The following is a 20,707-nucleotide window of genomic DNA, read 5'->3' as shown; positions in this document are numbered from 1 at the left end:
AAAAATCTAAATGTCTAGATGTTTGCTAACCATAAGGTAAGAGACCTCATATGATATGTTATAACTTAATACCTTAATGTCTAAATTATTTTAACCAAAACTAGTTGAAGATGGGGTTGATTATCAGGTATTTCAGCATGTTTAGGCTCCTCCAGACAAAGGGAAGGGGTGGAGAATATTTACCATTTCTAAAAAGCTTACTGTGGAATTTTGTTGTGTTGTGTAAGGTGGTGGTTTGGCCCAGCAGTTTAACAGAACAAATATAAATTTGTTTAGTTTTCAAGTGATAGAAAAATAAAAGTATGCAAAATGAATGCAAAACTGCTGGTGCTGATTTGAACCAAATGTTCATGTGTTTGTTTCTTAATTTGTTTTCTTTGTGAAAAAAAATCCTCATTTTGTATTCATTAATAATCCTAAGAAGGAACTTAATCTTTCCAAAGGGTTATTAATGTTTCTATGTGTGTAGAATAAATATAATGCCACTCCCAATCACAGCCTCTCAGCCTCATTAGGGAGACATGCATCTTGGCAAACTCATTAGGAGTTTCTTGTTGCAATCAAATTTGTCCTGACTTCAGTTACCAGGCACATTATAATAGGGAGAACAAAAACTTGTAACTGCTCTTCTCAATTTATTAAATTCTATACTGAATGCACCATCTTTGTTTCACAAGAAGTCATTCACGAAGGTTGATGGACTGTAAAAATGTTTATGCTGAAATGAATTTCATTAGTCAGTGCTGGACCTAGATTAGCATTATTTATTTCTTTGAAATTGCCATAGTGTAAGTGTAAGTGACAAATCAGGGATGCAGGAAGATTTTCTCTGTCCTGTGAAGTGTGGAAAACCACAACTTTGTGCCTGAAGGTCTCAGGGGCCTTCTGCCAGTAGCACAGCTAACATCTAGGTTGAATTAAATTTTGTGGGTGACTACTGAGAGACAATACTCCCAAAATCTTTGTCACTTCTACATCTCATAAGTTTATCGACACCAATGCACAGAGTTCGTTTGGAAAAGGTGAGTCACTAAAAATTCACTGCTGCCAGTATGGGTGACGTCCTGAGGAGCATCAGAGCTGGAATAAGGTAGGGGAGTGGGAATGATGGATGAAATGGTCAGAACTGCGAAAGGGTTGGAGAAAGGAAGATGGGAAAGAGAGGTTAAGGTAAGAAAAAAAAGATAGAGGAGATCTGGAGGAAGATGAAAGATAAAAAGGTGAAGGAAGCTCTCTTTCTTTCAGTCACAGCAAGTAATTAGATCAGCTCAGCTCTAATTCAGTCTTAAAATTTGAAAGCATTGGTCTTCTGGAATTATCAGATAGGCATTTTCCAAAGTGCCCTTGATCTAGAGATTTTAAAGAAACCTGTGAGGACAATTTTGAGTCAAAATTTAAGTTCTAAATATTTTAAGAACAAAAATTTGCATACCCTGAGACCAATTAAAAAGATGAATATTTTTCTGAGATACACACATAAAATCAATTAAAACCAACAACTTTCTGCCTTTGTGTGTGCGTGTGAAGCCTAAAGACAAGTTGAGAAGAAACAGATCAATTTGTTCATATTCCTATTGTGTGACACAAAGCGAACAGAAGGATAAATAATGGAAGAAGATATAGTTAACATCTCCCATTGCAATAACTTCAGAAGTCATCTGAAATAAACACATCTTTTTCTTGAATAATATGAGTTTTAACCTGATAGTTTTCAGAACTAATAATTTGCATGACTTGAACTGAAATCATTACTCAAATGCAACTACAGTATAAATTTGTAGAGAGTTCCCAGAAGAAATCGAAATTGTTTTATATTATCTTAAACAGCTAATACAAACATTCTTATGAATTTTTTTTATATTCGGAAAGAATCAAACTTAAGAACAAATTCATTGACTTTGAATCAGTATTCAACTGCCAAATAAATTACTTCTTATTTGCATATTTTAAATCTTTTATTTAATTATCAGCATATGCTGGAAAGCAACACAATACAACAGTAATACAAACATTTTTTAACAGGAAAATTGAATATGAAAGCAAGAAATGGATTTATTTTTCCAATATTGCTTTGTTTACTGGAGATACAAAATAGGGGACTTCAGACAATGATGAAAAAATGTTTATTTGCAAGCCAAATATGAATTTTTGCCCCTTTATTGCATTATTGCTGACAAATTGTGCATAATGTTATATAAAGGCAACTACAGAATTATTCAAATGTCTTTTGAGGCTTACTTGTCCCAGTTAAGACTTTTAAAATATATTCTAAATATGAAAGCTGCTATATATTTTATTGCTCATTCACAATTTAAAATCTGATTTCAAGGACATATTCAGAGAGTTCTCTTAGCAAAAATTAGCATAAAAATATGATCTTCACTTTGCTATAGTGAATTTGGTAAAATCTCCTTAGCTATTAAGTCCAGATATAGCAACTAACTGTATAACAGCACAAATCTGGCGACAATGTTCCTTGGGGAAACAACAAATGTTGTCGGTTATCAAATACTTTGGATAAAATACTAACTATGAAGAGCATGATAACACTTCCTTTTCTGTTAAAAAAGTTCCATATTTTACTAGCCCTGAGTTGGCAAGGGCCACCTCACAGCTGAATGTAACAGTTGACAACACACATACTGCTAGAGGGCTGGAAAGCAAAATAAAATGTGTCTGCACAAAATTGCCACTGAATGTTTATAAAAACTTGTTTCACTTGGCACCACAACAGATAAGAAAAGTGCTACAGTAAACCACCAAAGTTGCACTGAGGGAATGATATGTAACAGCAAAGGGCTGGGAAAACGCAGCTGTTCCTTTTGGACGCTGCAGGTGGAAATGCTGTAAGTCCACCAAGTCCATTCTTGGCAGGAGGCTGTTTTAGGAGAGTTCAGAGCCTCCAAAAAGAAAACAGAAGCAGGAGCTGTTCATAAAGTTGACTGGGTATCTGACTCATCAGGACTGTCCACAACAATAGCTAAACATGACTGTATCAGAGATCTCTGTTTCTTCCCCATCCTTCTCTTAACACCTCACTGCAAGAGGCAGTGGCATTACAGAGAATGCTGAGGTTGTCAGCAATCAGTCCGGAAGCCTTCTCTTTTAACAGGCAAGCATTTTACCAGGGATACCTCATAGAATCATAGAATATCCTGAGTTGGAATGGACCTACAAGGGTCGTTGAGTCCAGCTCCTGACCCTGCACAGAACAGCCCCAAGAGTCACACCATGTTCCTGAGAGCATTTTCCAAACACTTCTTGAACTCTGTCAGGCTTGGTGCTCTCATCACTTCCACACGGAGCCTGTTCCAGTGCTCAACCAACCTCTGAGTGGAGAACATTTTTCTAATATCCAACCTAAACCTCCCCTGACACAACTCCAGGCCATTCCCTTGGGTCCTGTCACTCGTCACACAGAGATCAGTGCCTGCCCCTCCTCTTCCTTTCACAAGGAAGTTGTAAACGCGGTGAGGTCTCCCCTCAGTCTCCTCTTCTCCAGGCTGAACAGACCAAATGACCTCAGCCACTCCTCGTATAACTTCCCCTCTAGACCCATCTTTCCAGCCTTCCTTTGGACACTCTCTAACAGCCTTATATCTTTCTTATACTATGTCACATTTTACAGACAGGCATTATGAAGAGATGTCCAAATTGCCTTTTTAATACAGGGCTTCTGAATGTTCATCCATCCCTGAAAAGCATTTTGAGTTCACATATAAAATATATGTATATATAACGCCTGAGTATAGTACTTTTCATTTCTTTCTATGGAATCTCATACTCTACTTTTTCAGTTTATCAAGATTATTGTTCATTCTAATCCTGTCCTCAAATATACTTGAAATTTATCCACATATTATCTGACAATGCAATAAGCTTTTTTTTCCACTTTATCACCCACCGAATGGACCAGGACTAAAGACAAATTCACCAGAAACTCTTTTGACAGTGAGATATTGGTGACTGCTCTTCACGCATTACTTGCTCTTCCCTTTCACTGAGTAGTAGAGAGACCATTCCTAAGTCTTCCTCTAATCATTAACATGGTTAAAGAATGACTTCTTGTTACCCTTTTTGCTGTTTGCTCTGTAACCCTGGTTAGATCCCTCACTCCCACATCATTTTTTAATTCTCATCCTCACTCATCTGACATTGTTTCCTATTACTGTACTCTTTTTTCTTCTTTTTAGGAGCCCATGATTTTGTTAATGTGATTTCTTACCATTCTTCTGAATTAACTGAGGAGATGCAAACTGTGGAATGCTTTTCAGAACAACTTGTAGAACTAACCATTGGATCCAGCTTCAATGTGGTTGAGTTAGAAAAAAAGAATATGACCTTTCTCAAGTTAAAGCAAGGTGAAAGGGCTATATCTTTGCCAAAAATTAACTTGAAGTTTAGATCTAGCAGTTCTTTTTCTCTTGCTCCTGACCACAAATCAGTTATTTGTGGCTAATATGGCTATCAGCTGCGTAGAAACAAGCTACCATTACTCAAACAGCAACAATCCTCCAGTGACATCCTACAATTCACTCGGCTATCCAGAAACAATAGTTAAAGCATTTCAAAATAAACTGTGAGTGAACAGATGAGTCACTTGCTTTTTACAAAGCTAAGGATAAACAAAAGGCAAATGATGACACCACTGATGCTGATACAGAAGCTCAATCCTTGTGATTCCATGCAGGCCTGACTGCAGTGCACAAAAAGCTTCTCATTCACTAACATGCTTCTAAACACAGTTAGTGCTTCACCAGAGGGTCCTCTGCTTCCTGTCTTTCCCAACAGTCACAGTCCCATTTTTTCTGACATTAACATCTCTTTAGTTTCTCCGTTTTGACCATTCAGTTGGATTACTCATGGATAGCTGTGAAACAGTTGCTGATTTAAACTGGACAGTGAGTTCACTGTAGACACGATTTAGACATCAGAGCCTGGAGTGCTCCTGTGTCTTGCAACACCTGCACCAGGAACAGGGGCTGCCTACATGATGATGATGGTAGCTAAAGACATGGAGTGGCAGGAAGAGCATCAGGAAGCCTCACTGATGGAGGCATCACCTCAGGAGGCATCTGGGGGTTCTTTCTAACCACCCTGCCATTTTTAGCTTCTGCTCCCTGGTCCTCATTAGTTTTCACCTGCCTGCTGAACCCTGGTACCATAAGCCAGGCCTATGCCTTCATATTGCAGCTACACTTGTTCTTCATGCACTCAATCCCTCATACCTGTCTCCTCTTTTACTCAAAACATGTGTCATCCAACTCAGTTCAAAACACAGGACTCAGCCCAGTTCACTGCCTATTGTCCTTACCCTTGCAAAACTACCATTTACATGGAAGTGGTTTGGAGACAGAAGCACAAACCAGCTGAGGCAGGAAGGTATTGCTGAAGAACAGCTTGTCCAAACCTCTGCTCAGAGCAGGTTTCTCAAGGTCATGTCCAGTCAGATTTTTATTATCTCCAAGGATTGATCCGCCACAATCTCTCCCAGCAGCCTATTCCACTGTTTGATCATCCCCATCATCATAAAAAAAATGGAATTTCCTGTATTTCAATTTGTGCTATTTCCTCTTGTCCTGTCACTGGGCACCTCTGACAATAGTCTGGTTTTGTCTTCTATGGTAAAAACATCCCATCAGATACTTATACACATGGATAAGATTCCCCTGAGCATTCCCCTCTCCAGGTCGAACAGTCCCAGCTCCCTCAGACTCCCCAGATCCTCAGTTGTCTTCATTGCCCTTTACCAGACTCTCCAAGTGTGTCTCACCAAGGCTCAGTGGATGGGAAGGATCAAAAGCCTCCATCAGCTGCTGTTGACAGTCTGTCTGAAGCAGACCAGGGTGCTTTGCCACAAGGGCACATGTGTTCACCAGGACTCTCAGGTCCTTTTCTGCCAAGATGCTTTCCAGGAGGTCGGTTGTACCGCGTTTTTCATCCCCAGGGACAGGGCTTGTCACTTCCCATTGTTAGGCTTCATGAGACTGGTGTTGGCCCACCCCTTCAGACTGCCAAAGTCTCTCTGAGTGGTAGCACACCCATCTGGCCTATCGGTCACTCACCCCAAAGAGACCAATGCTTCCCAGAAGATAACTGAGGTCTTCCAAGCAGGTTTTCCGTTTAGCAGAATTAAAGCACAACAGAGGATTTTATCATCGCTGTGTTGTGGGAAAATTCAAGATGTGTACTTGAGGACTGTATGGAATAAATAAGCGTCATTCTCCTTAGACTTCTATTTACAATCAGAAGGCACACAAGGCTGCATGTTATGAGATCATGTTAGTGGAATTCTGACAGTATGTAGTAACAAACTAAATAAATCAATTTCCAGCTTTTGTACTTGAACTACTTGCCTTTTTTTTTTTTTGTATGCTTGCCTTGTGACTGTGTGTATCAGATCTATACTGTCAACAGCAGAACAAACTGTAAGAAAAAATGCACAGCAAGGAGGTTATTCTGTTGAGATGTTCTGGAGAGACTCTGTAACCACAGAAATGAAATCTGAGTTGCTTGTGGTACAGGGATAGTGAGTTTGCTAGAACAGCCCTTTTAAACATAGTTGCTTATTTATTTTTTATATCAAATGGACTTTTAAAAGCTTTGCATGGTGTTATAAAATGTCACTCATCTATTTCCCAGTCTTCTTAAAAGTAAGGAAATATATTCCAAAGTCACAGGGTAGAGTCTAGCAGTGTGAATCAAAAATCACTTATTTCCACAAACATCACGGGGACTGGAATTTTCCCTAACAGTTGTCAGACTCTCTTTTAAGAATGGTATTATTTCATCAACTGTTTATTTCTAGATGCTATGAATATTCTGAATATTCTCACATTCTTATCCACTAAGAAACAAAGCTATTTGGAAGCCCTGACTAGAAAGTTTTTTAATTTGTTTTAATTTGTTACCCCAGTAGGGATCTGGGCATATCACAATGTAATTTTCAGTTCTGAGGTCTACAACTGTCCTAAATAACTTGCAGATTCATGTCATAAAATGCTGAGGGGGTTTTGGTTATTAATGTGTAGGGAAGAACTGCACAGTTGAAAAGACCCAGTTTGTTTTTAAATATTTCCTCTTATTTGTTTTTCTCTTTCCCTTTATTTGTTTCAACACAGAAGAAATTATGAGATATGGAAATGCTCAGGATCAGAAAAATAATTATGACACTTTCATAGGTGCTGTATGGAGGCCACCAATCAAACTACAATATACATTATGAAAACAGTGGACTTATATGCAACCTGCTGTCCATACTGCAGTTACAGAACAGAAATACACTTGCAATTCTTTGCAATATTTGTCTTTGATCAACTGCACACTCGTGTGATCTACAGAGATTCCGATGAATACATCCACAGATGCAAAATGGTGCTTTCTGAGTAATTCACAATACAAGTGGAACACACACCAAATCCTATTAATGTTTGGGAAGGGAGTGGATCAAATCATAAATTAGTTTCTGAAAGCACAAAGCCACTTAGATGTGAGCAGCTATTTAGAACACTAAACATTCCAATGTTGCTTTGCTAGAATAACTAAGAATTATAAAAAAAATCTAAAATATTTGAATTGAGTTAATGTGTTACACAGTGATATTTTAACACACTTGAAAACAGCCCAAGAGTGTAGAATTCGTTCACGTGGTGTTAGTTCTCACAGTGCACAGGGAGATGCTGAGTGCAGCCTGTTGATGTGAAGATTTTGTTTGGCAGCGCTTCAGTGCAGCAGCAGCAGCATTGGGGTCATGACCAGGCTCCTTGGGAACACCATTCATCGATGCTGCCAGCACTGACCAACTCCCCTGCCTAAGAAGCACCTTTAATGGGCTCTAAAGAGCAGCTTTTTATTGCCTACGTGGCTGAGAGGAACACTGCTCCAGCCCCAGATCTCAGGGCAGAGGGACTGGATGGGGGAAATGGTTGAATATTCTGAAAATTATGGCATGGTTCCCCACAGTGGTAATTGCTTCTTTGCATCCTGCACTTTTGCACTGAAACATCAGAAGTTTCAAAACTACATGGCAAACCAAAATGAAGGGATAAAATGAGAAGGGAAAGTTTGTGTTGTTTTCTCGTCATCAGTGTAACCCCCTTCGGTGTTGAAGTTTCTCATGTGTCAGGAGATGAGAAAAAGTCACAGAGCAGGAAACACTGAGTAATGAGGACGTTGGATCTGCATGTGACATGGCATCTTAGAAACCTCCTGGCTTTACATTTGTTTGCTTTGTTTGATGACAAAGAAACAATAAACCTGTTACATTTATGTGAAAAGTGTGACATCCGGAGAAATGTTCCAGTGCAGGGTACAAGTTAGTTGTGCAAACACAATGCACAGTACAAGCAGGAAAACTGATATGTGGGTTTGAAAGACAGAACTCATAATAACCCTTGACAGTAAATCATACTCTATATATTTTTCCTTTGTTTTTTTCAAGCAAGTTCTGTTTGCAAAAGTGTCTTTATTCATATCATATTACATATATAAAAAAATAAGATGACTTTGTGGTGTACACTTCCTTTATATGCTGTGCCTAAATTTAGGGTATGTACTAGAATATATCTTTCTAGAAAACAGTACAGTATCGCAGTTATTGTGCTAGACAAAACTCTTCTTCCTTCCACTTTTTAAGTCTTCTCAGTTCTTTTACTGCAATAGCGTTTGAATTTCCATCTCCCTTCAGACGAAATACTTGTTTCTCCCACTCCTTATCCTTCTCCTGGGCTGCATGATAATGATAATTATTTCACCTCAGAAAGGTCTGGTTCGATTGTCACTTTTGTATCACTTTCTTCGTGACTCAGGAGTGAACCTCCTGAGGTACCCTGGAGTTAGAAGCAACTGTGTACTTGCCCATGACAACCTTTTTAAAATCAAATCCCTGTTTACTCTTAGAGATGAAAGCAGATATGAAATGAAAATTCAAATTTATTTGAATTATTCTGTACCAAACAGAAGTTGAGAAAAAAACCCTGAGGTTTAAGATTTTTTTTGAGAACTGAGAATTGTTCATCTCAACAAGAAGTTAGGACATTCAGGTGGGTTTACTACTGCTGTTCTCATGAATACTTAATTATTTGTATAAAGTGAGACATCTCCAAAAGTTGGGACTCAAATGTTTCAAAGTAGAAGAGCCAGGATTTGAATTAATTTTCAAAAATCCAAGGAAAGTACTTACACAGCAAAATTATCCTGATGGGTCTCCTTCTGTCAGAAAATTCTACCATGGACCAAGTACCTCTTCCAGTTAAAATTTTATTAAACTATATCCTTAAAAATTGGTTAATTTCTAAGGAAAAAGTCCACACAACTGTAAGATTCCCCAATGAGTTCTACTCAAGTATTGGTCTGTTTTTCTGCCTCCACTCCTTTCAGCAAGGCTCAGTGACAGTTTTCTCTCTTCAAATATGGCCATGACATTTCTTGTTCTCTGTTCACAGTGTTTTCTAACTTTTTCATAGCCCTTTTGAGCTTTGGTTCTCAGCCTTCACAAACAAACTATGCAATGCATCTGGAATCAAGGAAGAAAAGACTGCATAATTATTAAGTTAAATATTGTCTCTGACCCTTACAAATAAATTTTTCATCTGTTGCCTTTCCTGGTTATTTCCCAACCACCTGCCATTAAGTTAAACAGATACGGTTGAATACAGCATATTCAAACAACCTGTCCTGCCTCCCTAAGAAAGGCAGATGTAAATCCACTTCTCTTGGAGACCTAACCTCTGATGATGTGTGTCTCTTTCCATGGCCACTGATGACCGTTTGTTGTCAGGCCCTACATAAACTTTAAAAGAGCAGAGGTATTTTGCCTCCCATTATTTCTAGGCATTTGAATTTCTAAACAATTTTTTCTAAGAACTGTCAGACACATTGATGTGATTTCTTTGTTTAAAACCTGATGGTCTCAGTGTCAGTTCTGAGTTGACACAAATGAAACTATTATTTTTTATTATAGGTCAAGATCCATTAAAGAAGCTGAGACATATCTGACCTGTTGCAAACTGTGTCTCATTTTCTGTTCCCTCAACATTTCTCTGATTGTACTATTACCTCATTCCTTTTCTGATGATTGTCAGCTGTCTGTTAATATAAAATTAAAGGTAAAAAGTACTGCTATACAAAATAGCAACACTAAAAATTGAAGCCACAGAGCATTGAACATGAAGACAGCAGCAATGTAAACTTCAAAAACCACTGCATATTTATATAGAGCTTCATGGAATAAATGGTATTTTATGCTCCACACCATTTAGACCTCAATCTTTCTTCTGGCAAGCCAAGCTGTTATTTTTGTGAATCGTTCCAAAGTAATTTATAACCAGGTCAATGCACCACTGACAACAGCACCTTTGAAGTCAGGTAGGGATTATTCATTTGCTGTGAATTTTCTGAGGAGCTTTATCCTCTTTCCATACACAGCCATTAAAAATCAGAGGCAAAAATAAAGGTGCTAGTCACAAACAAAAGTAAGCTATCAAACTCTCTGGTTTGAGAGAGTTTGGTTTCAGATGAATTCTGGGCAGTGCAAAAAACCAACTGAATTTTTAATGTGGAACTTTTAATTTTTAATGTGGAACATGAGGGGGTTTAGGGTTCCTGAAATGCACCTTCCAGGGCGGTGAGATCCAAGCACACCCAGAAGCCCAGAACTCTGGAAAACAAGACCACGGGTCCGTGCAGCCACCCCTGGGGACACATTGAAGGGGGAAATCACGACTCTTGGTGCAATTTTTAGCTCTCCGTGGAAGAACACATGTGCCGGTGCGTGTGTGTATGTGTGTCACTTCCCTACAAGAATAGACTGCGTGTATCTACATATATGTTGTACATTAGGAGGAATTTCGCCACAGGAAGGGTGATTAAACATTGGAACGGGCTGCCCAGGGAGGTGGTGGAGACACCGAGCCTGGAGATGCTTAAGGAAGGACTGGGCGAGTCACTCGGTGCCGTGGTGTGGCCGATGAGGTTCGGTCATACGCCGGACTCCATGATCTCAGAGGTCTTTTACAACCTAACTGATCCTGTGATTTTGTTATACACACAAACCGATATAAACTTTAGGGCTGGAAACGCCTTGCGCTGGGGGGCTCAGCCGGGCAGCTGTGAGGCGACCACCGGGCTCCGCTGAGCCCGGGGCTGGGACCGCGGCTGTGGGAAGGTCCCGATGGGGGCGGCTGAAGGGAATCATCCTGCCCGGGCCAGCTCTGAAAAGGGCCTCGGCTGAAGGCGCGGGATAGCAGAGGGGCGGTGGGGAGCGGAGAGCGGGGGAACGAGCAAGAGAAGCCCCGGGTCGCCCTCGGTCTCTCCCCGCCTCACGGCCGCCCTCGGGCTCCCGGGCGCATGCGCGGACACCGCCCGCTCCGCTGAGCGCGCAGCGGGAGCTGTGGCGGCAGCGCTGGGACACCCCGGCCCGGCACCCCCGGCCCGGCTGCGGAACCTCGCCCGGGCGGCGGCGGTGAGTGCGGGCTGTCCGCGGGGTGTCCGCGGAGGGGAACGGGCTGCCCGGCGAGGGGAGCGGGCGGGGCGGGGCGGTGCCCGGCGGGTGCGTCCGGGGCGGGGGTCCCTTGTGGGGGCTGCGCGGGGAGACCCTCGGAGGGGAGCGAGGGTGGAACGTGTCCCGGCGCCTCTCGCCGAGCTCCGGGAACCGCCCGGGAAACTTCTCTCACGGGGTTTGTGCCGTTTCCAGTTAAGCCGGGGAGGAAATGTGTGGACTGTAGCGAACAAAGGAAGAATCTTGCGGAGTTTGTCTTTTGAAAGAGGTAGTGGCTGTCTCCGACACAGGCAGCTGATACACTTTTCTCTGAAGTTTCAAAAAACGCCAACACCAAAACAAAGCCACGGCCATCTGAAGTTTTCGTATTCCTGTTAAAACTGTGTGCACTTTGGGCAGGATCACCCACAGACCCCGCCCGTGTTTGGGCTGCCGTGCCCGGGGCAGGGCTTAAGCCGGGAGATGCTGGGGATGGGAACGGGTGTTTGGGGAACGAGCCTGACCCCCGAGCCGGGGTCTCATGGACCCTCTCCCAGGCCTGGAGCTGGCAAGGGGACAATGTATCCACATCCACAGGAAACAGCAGGGGCAGAGGCAGCGTCGGTGTCATCACAGTTGAAGCTGGGATTCAATGTTGCATTGGATGAGGGGTGAGAGAGCAGGCGGTGGCCAAGGCTTGTTGGGAACAAAACGGAGAGGAACGGGGCCAGTGAAGAACACTAATTTAAGTTTTCATAGATAAGCCCGGGAAGAGAAGAGGGACAGTTACGCAGATGTTGGTGTCCTAGATTAAAATCAAGACCTTAAATTTTTTATTACTATTGGCTGTTGCTGTCACTGAAGTCGTGCTTTTTCTGCAGCCTGGGCTGCTGATTGCCGCTCTCTGTACCATTCTCTCCCCATACTTGGCACCATTGTTTATGCAGCAATGGGGTGAAGTGGCACGGAGCATTACCCACAGATTCACAGTGACCTTATAAACACTTTCTGATTAACCTAGTTAGTGATCACGTCTGTTTCTCTGCACTGCCATAGGAGAGTTTATACTGGCTCAAGGAAACGTGATGTGGAGGGAAAGAGTTTATTTTTGTTGTACATAAATGAGTAGGTATGTATACAATTTTTTTTTTTTTTTAATGCCTACACATAGGCAGAGACAGACCTGTGTAAAGGGGTTGTGCAACTGTGATGTTGAGCATTCTGGCTCGTGTGTTTAACAGAGGGAGTGCCATTGATAAAGCAGTTGTGGGGGAGGTTTACAAGTGCAAGAGGTGACAAGCAGTCTGAGGAGCCTTAGCCAGTGAGTGAGATTGCAAGAGTAGTTCTTGCTGCACCAGGGGAATGAAATTAGAAGCCGGAGAAGAGGGGACAGGGAATTTATGTGTGAGAGTACTGCATGGAAACAAGAGTGAGATTTTTAGTCATGTGTTCATCCATCTCATTTCAACTTCTGTTAGGCTAGAAAACTTTATTTCTCAAAACAGATAAGGCTAGAGCCTGGGATTCCTGAGTATCTGTTTTCTTGGAATTAGCAAATAACAAGAAATCCCTTGGTGAAACATCCATTTCTCACACAAGTTCATCCAGAAATTTGTCCAACTAATATACTAGCTCAAAACAGCAAAGCATTGCTGGTTATAGTGCAGGTGTTGAGATTATAACTTGGTGACATCAATTTTCTTTCATTAGAAGTTGGTAGTTACACACAGTCACAGTAACTATACTAATAGTGTCATCTTCAGAATGACTCAAAAATGGAGACCTAAAGTTCTTGAGTTAGCTTTAATTCAGTCTCTTCATACATCTAGACTGAATTACAGTTTTCTATTAAGTAATAACATATAGTTTATTGCATAAAAAATCCTGTTATACTCAAGGTATTAAAGAGATGAAGTATTTTGGTCTCATCCTCATTAATTTGCTTGTGTGATGTCGAGACATTTTCTGAATGTGACTCAAATCTGCATCAAATTCTGCTTTGACTGTGGAATTGCAAATTTCCCTGTGTCTTCTGTTGTACTTATCACCTTAGTATCTCAGTACTTGACAAATTCCCCCCTTAACTGACAAAACTCTTCTAAGACAAGGAAATCATCCTCCCATTCCACATGAAGAATGAAAGACAAAATTATGGAGAACAAATTTGGTCCAGGTAGGATCTGATCTTTTTCAGGGTATTGAGTTCAGTGTCCTGGCTTATATTAAGTATACAGGTGCAAATAAATTTTAATATCTGGTCTAAGCTTATGCTGCTTTTGCAGATCAAGAACCCAGATTTTGGGAGAGGCATCCCTAAAAAAGATGTATGTAGTTGGTACCTACCTCAAAACAGCATTTTTAGGTAATTTATCTAGAGTCATGAATAAATTCTCTGGCAAAACCAGGATAAAATATACTTCAGGACACTGCTAAGTTATTTTAGAATAGAGTATTGTGAACATTTTTGTTTTCTCTGTCATTTTAAACAGCTTTTCTCGGGATTGTCTTGTCCATCATTTTGTTCTGCCTACCTCTGTGACCTCCCTCAATTGTGATAGTGTAACCATTTCCATATTCTTCTGATGAGGCAGATCACAGAATTAATCAGGTTGAAAAAAAACCCTTATCTGGCTTCCTTTTACTCTTACCTGGCTCTTAGAAGCACTTGGATGCGCAGGGGACAAGAGAGGTGGTTGGTACCCCTTACCCCAAGTATGAGTATTGGGAAAAACCTAAGCCATTTTACCCTTCTACTTCCATTGTTCCAGTAGATCTTCTGTGCTTCATTTCTTCCCATTTACTCAGCAAATGACACCAGATTGCCTATAGGCAAGACTTTAAAATTTTTTGGCACATCATGTTAACAGCTTTTGCTTTCAGTTTCTCAGCTCAATCCTGAAACTTTGCTGCTGGTTTTCATCCTTCTCCTTCATGAATTCCCATCAGCTGTGTTTCCAGGATGCTGCCTTTCTCTGGTTGGTGTTTCTTTAATGGTTGATTTGCTTCAGCCTCTGAAGACAATCTGATTTCTTCCCCCACCCTTGCTTCCTTTCCTCTTCCACATTATAAACAAAAGCACTTGCATTATGCAGTAGAGAACCTTACAGAGCTGGCAGGGGAGTGGACTGAATGACCTCATGTCTGGCCTCTGTTCTCCTGCCAGCTATTTTTGAGTTCAGATGTTGGTAACTATTTGACCTTTTAAAATCTAATCTGACAATACCCAGCCCTTTCCTTGTTTACTTTTGTTTGGTTTACTGATTCTTGTTAAACAAAATTTGATGTGCATTTGTGAGGTGTGAAATACACTTAACCCATTCTTTCCTTGCCAGCACTTTTGATGGTACTGATTATCAAGTAATCTGTGTTTTAATCAAGGTTGCTGAATACCATTATTAAAATAGCCACATTTCAATATGAAGCCTGTCTTCATACTGGAAATTAAAGAAATTACATCCTAACCACCTAAAATCACACCATGGCTTTTGGCTTGCTTAGGAAACATATTTGTTGAGAGATATTTTATATGTATTTCAGGCTATCGCTTATATGTACCGTTAAATAATCATTATGTAATATATCTTTATTTTTGGATAAAAATTAGGTATCTGTTCAGAAATAAATATGTAAAATCAGACAAGAAATATATTTGCACAGCCCAACATACTGGAGCTAGCATCAAGGGCTGAGATTCCTGGACAGTATAGTAGCACAAGTGCTGCCTGTTTTCAAACCAACAATGCTGCTTTGTGTAAATATTTTTTTGAAACAAAGTGTCTTGACATGGGGGAGAGACAGATTACTGTGCAATTGCATCTTGAAAGATCTTTGGGATTCCTTGCCTTTAACACATTGCACTGTGTTGTGTACCTGCTCAGTGGAGTGTTTCATTTAAAGTGTTAAATCAGCCTTCTCATGTCACTTTTGAAATGACTTTTGAAAATTGTCATCTCCTTTTCTAAGGTAACACACTTAACATATTTCCAGTTTTTAATTTAGTAGTCAGTCTGTTCCAATATGATTACTCCCAAGGGTGGTCAAATTAAGTGATGCTAAAATCCAGAGAGACCATGTGAAGTGTAGGATTGGAGTAGTTTATTGTAGATAAAGCTTCTTAATCCTGGTGAAGGACTCATTTTATTGCCTGAAACTGCAGAACATCTGTATTTTCCAGAACTCTAGGGTCAGTGAGATTTTTCTATTTGTTTGTTTACACCAAGATGTTATACCCTTTTGTTGTAATTCTGGATGTTCCTGTTTTGCTGAGCTCTTTGTATTCCTGTAGTGTAACAATGGATGCCATGGGCCAGTTTCAAGACTCGCTTTACAGCAATTCCTCATTAAAATCCCTATCACTAAATTAACTGTTTCACTTAACTGCCTAGACTGCAATAATTATAATAATTAGCTGTATTTCTAAATGTTTCCTACTTGGCATTAAATAATGACTCAAAATGTGAATTTGTTTGCTCACTGGTGCAAAGCAGTTTATGGAATCCTACCAGGAAAATTCATGAATGGTTGATTCATCAGACAGGTGAAACTTTAGCACCTGGCTGGACCCCCAGGTTTATCAGTGAGCTGTTCACTGACCTTGTGTATTCTTCAGCTTTTATTTGCAGACTTTTACTCTTGGAACTATTTGCTCAATAAACCTGGGGGGAGAAGCAACTTTCTGTTTTAACTTTCAGTCTCTTGTTCATTCTCACAGCTACGGGGAAGGACTAAATGAGGTTTCCGTAGCAGGATTATCAGCTAAACCGCTTGCTGGTGTTCCTGTAGATTTCTGCCGTGGCAGCTGAAGTTACCATGGTCCATGACATTCCATTGCAATACTGCTGAGCAGCTCTGAGCATCAGAAATGCAACAGACTCACTGTACTACTTTCTGTTTGTTACTGTTGGTTGTCAGAGCTGTGGACAGCAGCAAAATGAAGGCATGGCACACAGTGTGTGGCTGGGTAAGCAGCTTAACTGATCTAAGCTTCTCCTGCTGCCTGAAAACAGGAGTTCTTCCTTTTCCACTCCATCCTTGCCAGGTTTTGTATTTTGACTGCTTCCCTTGTGCTGGCACTAGCACTCTTAATGCTCTGCAGTCGACTGAACCAGGGAGCTGATTAGTTTTATTGCAAAACAAGCATCCTGACACACATGCACACAAAAAGCTTTTCCACTGGGTGCTGCCAGCCAGAACTTGTACTGACTCAGTGGAGGGAGTCTGTGTGTCTGTGTGTGTGGGACCACCTTCTCAGACAGAGCTTTAGCTGGGATTGATATGAGTGCTGACTCCAAAACCATCAGAGAAGCAGCAGGGTATCAGTGTCTTCCTCTGCTGACATCTTTGAAGAACAGCAGCAAACTTCTCAAGAAGGAAGGTACAAGGAAATCCCTCAAAAAGACCAAGAACCCGGTGAACAGACCCTGGGGTCAAACCCAGAAAGAGAGAAGAAAGGTGAACAAACTCTTCTTTCATGGAAAGGCCACTTAGGGTGAACTGTAAAGAAGTGCCCAACTACAAGTGCCAAAAGCTCATCTGTAGTTGTCTCAGATGGAAGTATCAAAGCACTTTCACTGTGGCTGTTCTTAGGAACCCTTGGCAAAAGTTTGGTCAAAGTTTTCATCTCAGTGTAAGAAAGAAATTTTTTACACTGAGATCAGTCATTCACTGGAACAACCTGCCCAGGAACATGGTGAAGTCCCAGTCACTGGAGGTTTCTAGGGTGCAGTGGACAGAGATGGTAGATAACCTCAACAGGGCTCCTTTTCCCACAGAACGTTGGACCAGACAAATCTTTTGAGCTTCCTTCCAACCTGGGCTGCACTGTGATTCTATGAAATTTTTTGTGAGTGAAGTGATCTACACCAGAAACACAAAAGATGGAGATACACAAGCTGACAGGCAGCATGTCTAGGATTTTTCCAATGACTTCTTCAGTGAACACACAAATGAATGAGTTATCAGATCTAAAAAATAGCAGTGATGTATTTCTTTTTATTAGAAGACTCCACATTTTCCATGTGGAGAGTTTCCATGTGTTCAGCTTTGTGGAGGTGTGGGGGAACACCCTTTAAATCTTCCAAGAATAAAATGTTAGACATGTTAGATTCTGTAGAGAATCTGTCAGTTGTGAATAAAGTTTTCAAGAGCTAACTTTATTTTGATTCTGTGTATGCTTTTGACACAATTAAGATAAATTATGTCTTCAAATACAATGGATTGCACACACACAAATTTGACACATTAATTTGGCGTATTAGTGTTAGGAACTTTAATATGTGTAAAATTTTTTTACCCCAAGTCTTATAAAACAGATTTCTAAAGCGAACATCCTCTGCATTGTTTTTGTTACGTATTTTTTTGTGCTTTACTCAGGCAGAATGGATATTGTACTGAATCACTTCATAAGGAGGAGAAGAGTAACAGTAGAATTATTGTTTTAGTTTTGGGAGCTGCACTTGTGTTTTCACAGTGCTGAAAAGTGTGGAAAACTCTTTATAAGTATGACCTGATACTGGTAGTTCTGTGACTGCTGGAACTCATGCAGCTTTGTTTTGTATGGATTTATGCTCTGACTTAGATCATATGGATTTATGCTCTGACTTAGATCTTTACTGGGACATTTATTTCTTCATAAATGACAGTTTGAATTATATGTTAGGTCATCTTCCAGTCTTCTCTTGAGCTACGAAGTTCAGAATGCCTCCATCCTCTAGACCAATGTGCTTTCTTTAGGAAAACTTCCATGAATTTAAGGTTTTCTGCTATTCTGTAGTAGTTGATTGGAAAGGGCCAATGAGTAAAGTAGTTGGACTAGAGGACAACACAGAGCCCTTATTACTGAATGCAAACAATCATGAAATAGAAAAACTGTGTTAACATCCTTTGAAAAGAAATGCTGTTGATTTTTTCAATTTTTGCATTTTTAATGCAAAACACCCATTTAAAATAAAAATTAATCCTTGACTTCAGTCTTACGAAACTAAATGTAATCTATGTTTTAGAGGCTGCAAGGTAGCTAAAGAGGGATGCAAAACTAGCTCCCTGAGTGGTTAGTTTTGGTGGCAGTTAAAATCTGGAAAGTTCACATTTCCTTTCTGCTGCTGTTCTAGAGAGGAAGGGGTAGAGGAGGAGAGGGAGGTTGGTGGGAGGGAGGCAAATCTCTGGTGCAGAGCACAGAACTGCATCAGCCCCCATCAGAGGGCTGATCCTCAGTAAGGAGTGGGTATCTGTGGCAGGAAAGAGGTAAAATTCCTTGACTCCTGTTCAAGGCTGAAACCAAAAGACCATATGTTTGAGCTCGAGTATTTTGTGTGTAGGTTTGTTCCAATCCTACTCAGAAAAAATGAAGTGCAATGTGTGTATAATGTGTGTATCTTAATGTATTTGGAAATCCAGGTAAAGTTGATGTGAGGGGTAATGGGTGTGGGTGTTGAGAGAGGGAAATAATAGTATTTAAAACATTTTTTCTGTGTTTTGTAGGGCTGTTTACCCCTCTGCTTTACTGCAGCTGTTCTTTGGATTCTAGTGGTGTACAACTTTAGTGCACTCTCTTTATGCAATTTGCCAGTGTGACAGAAAATTTAATAAAATCTGTAAAGGAATTGTGTCTCATTATCTTTTCCCTAGTTACCATATAATTCAATAAGATGAAAAATGTGTTTATGACTCTTTCATAACTTCTATGCAATTTGATTTTTGGTTGACTGGAAAATCCCATTAAAACATGCTCTGAAATGTAGTCATATATGCATTGCTTCAGGGGAGGACAGGCAGGGTGGAAATTTATATTAAAGCATGCTGACGGTGCATAAATACTTGGAAGAGAAGGCTTTGTCTGCACATTTCTCTAGTTTAGTTTAGCACTTCACAAAGAAATTTACACTTTGTTGGTTTTGGGTTAATTTTTCTCAAATAGATGAGGAGTTAGACATTGGCCTACCAAACAACTGCTAAATGCAGTATCTGTCCAGACCAGAATATTTGCCTCATCGCAGAAAAACCAAATAAAGAAGAAGAAGTAAGCTTATGTTTGCTATGAAATTATTGTATGCAAAACAAAGATGCCAATGTGAAATTATCCAGGTTTCTTTTCACAACAAAAATGCACGTTCTGAGAGCTAGAATATTTCTGGGATTTTTTAATAGATACTTGAAAAATACTGGTAATTTAATGGGAAACTGATTTTTAGAAGTAGCTATTGCTCCTTGCCTTTCACAGTATTGTAATAATTTCAAGAAAAACTTCAGTGAATTGAAGGTAATCTTTTTCAAATGTATGGAATTGTCAGGTCTCTCTGTGAAAAGAGCAGATTTGAGTATTGGATACAGTTTGATACAGTTGGAGGCTGAATTTTGTGCAGACAGTTTGTGTTATTGGAAAATCCGTAAAAGGTATTATTTGTGACACTAAAGTGATGGGTTTGCTTTATAAACTGTGTTGGAGAAGAAAGTATCTATAAGAGTTTCAGAGCAGGATGAATGTTACATTGTTAGCTTTGATCTTGTGACCTTCTGTCAGTGGACAAACACTGTATCTGCAATGAAATTACATTTTTGAATGGACTGTGCTCAGATACTGTTACTTGGCCCTTTTCTCTCATGCCTGGAGAGATACAATCTGAAGTAAAGGTAGCATTCTTTTTACTTTTTTAGTTTTTATTTCTCTCCTACCTAACCCATGAGTGCTTTTAAAAGGTAGAAGGCACTGTTATAATCTACTTTCTGCTTATTCTGAAAGTTTTGATGCGTTGATTTGGGAGACTCGGAGCCAATGAAAAAGGGAGATTGTAGATAGTAAGTAGGATCTATTCAAGAGACCACTTACCATCTGTCAGCTCAGTTTCTGGTTATGTGGTGGTATTATGTGCTGATAGATACTTCCCTGGTCCTAATCCAATTTAAACCACTTTGGAGAGGAACTGGACGTAGTTGTTGGGCACTGAACTGCTTCCCTGCTTTCACAGCCAGGTAGTTACTGACAAAAGGTTACAATTAGATCAGCTCAAGTGTCTGCCTTCTCTGAACTGAGTGCTTTGTTATATGGTGGTTATTTAAACACAAAGGATATTTCCTTTTTTTTTTCTTCTTTCCATATAAATAGTAACATGTAATTTTTAATCCCTACACAATCGAGTATTCAATTGAAGATGAGAGCTGCTGACTGTTCCTCAGTTTGTTGTCTGCAAAGCATCAGGATACAGTCTGAACTACAAAATGAAAGTTGGCTTGATC

General features: G+C 40.2%; 2 protein-coding genes across 5 annotated transcripts in view; both read left to right on the top strand.

Moving 5' to 3' along the window:
• The window catches only part of LOC116782010, a 31,680-nt gene extending 20,546 nt beyond the window's left edge, over window positions 1–11,134 (top strand). The window contains 1 exon segment of the mRNA XM_032677985.1: window positions 10,861–11,134. Within this exon segment, the coding sequence (XP_032533876.1) occupies window positions 10,861–11,134 (274 nt within the window).
• Window positions 11,135–11,371: 237 nt separating this feature from the next.
• The window catches only part of PRRG1 (proline rich and Gla domain 1), a 33,720-nt gene continuing 24,384 nt past the window's right edge, over window positions 11,372–20,707 (top strand). Inside the window, exons 1-3 of one of the 4 annotated variants that reach the window (XM_032679905.1) lie at window positions 11,383–11,461; window positions 12,533–12,605; window positions 14,136–14,190. The gene's annotated coding sequence lies outside the window, so the exon portion shown is untranslated. Of the gene's footprint in view, window positions 11,462–12,532; window positions 12,606–14,135; window positions 14,191–16,529; window positions 16,928–20,707 lie in introns of those variants that run through there. The other 3 variants (XM_032679907.1, XM_032679906.1, XM_032679908.1) reach the window with 3 other exon arrangements.

Source organism: Chiroxiphia lanceolata, chromosome 2 (assembly GCF_009829145.1).
Source record: "Chiroxiphia lanceolata isolate bChiLan1 chromosome 2, bChiLan1.pri, whole genome shotgun sequence".
Taxonomy (NCBI): Eukaryota; Metazoa; Chordata; class Aves; order Passeriformes; family Pipridae; genus Chiroxiphia; species Chiroxiphia lanceolata.
The sequence above is the reverse complement of the archived record's forward strand: the minus strand, read 5'-3'. Positions and strand labels throughout refer to the sequence as shown.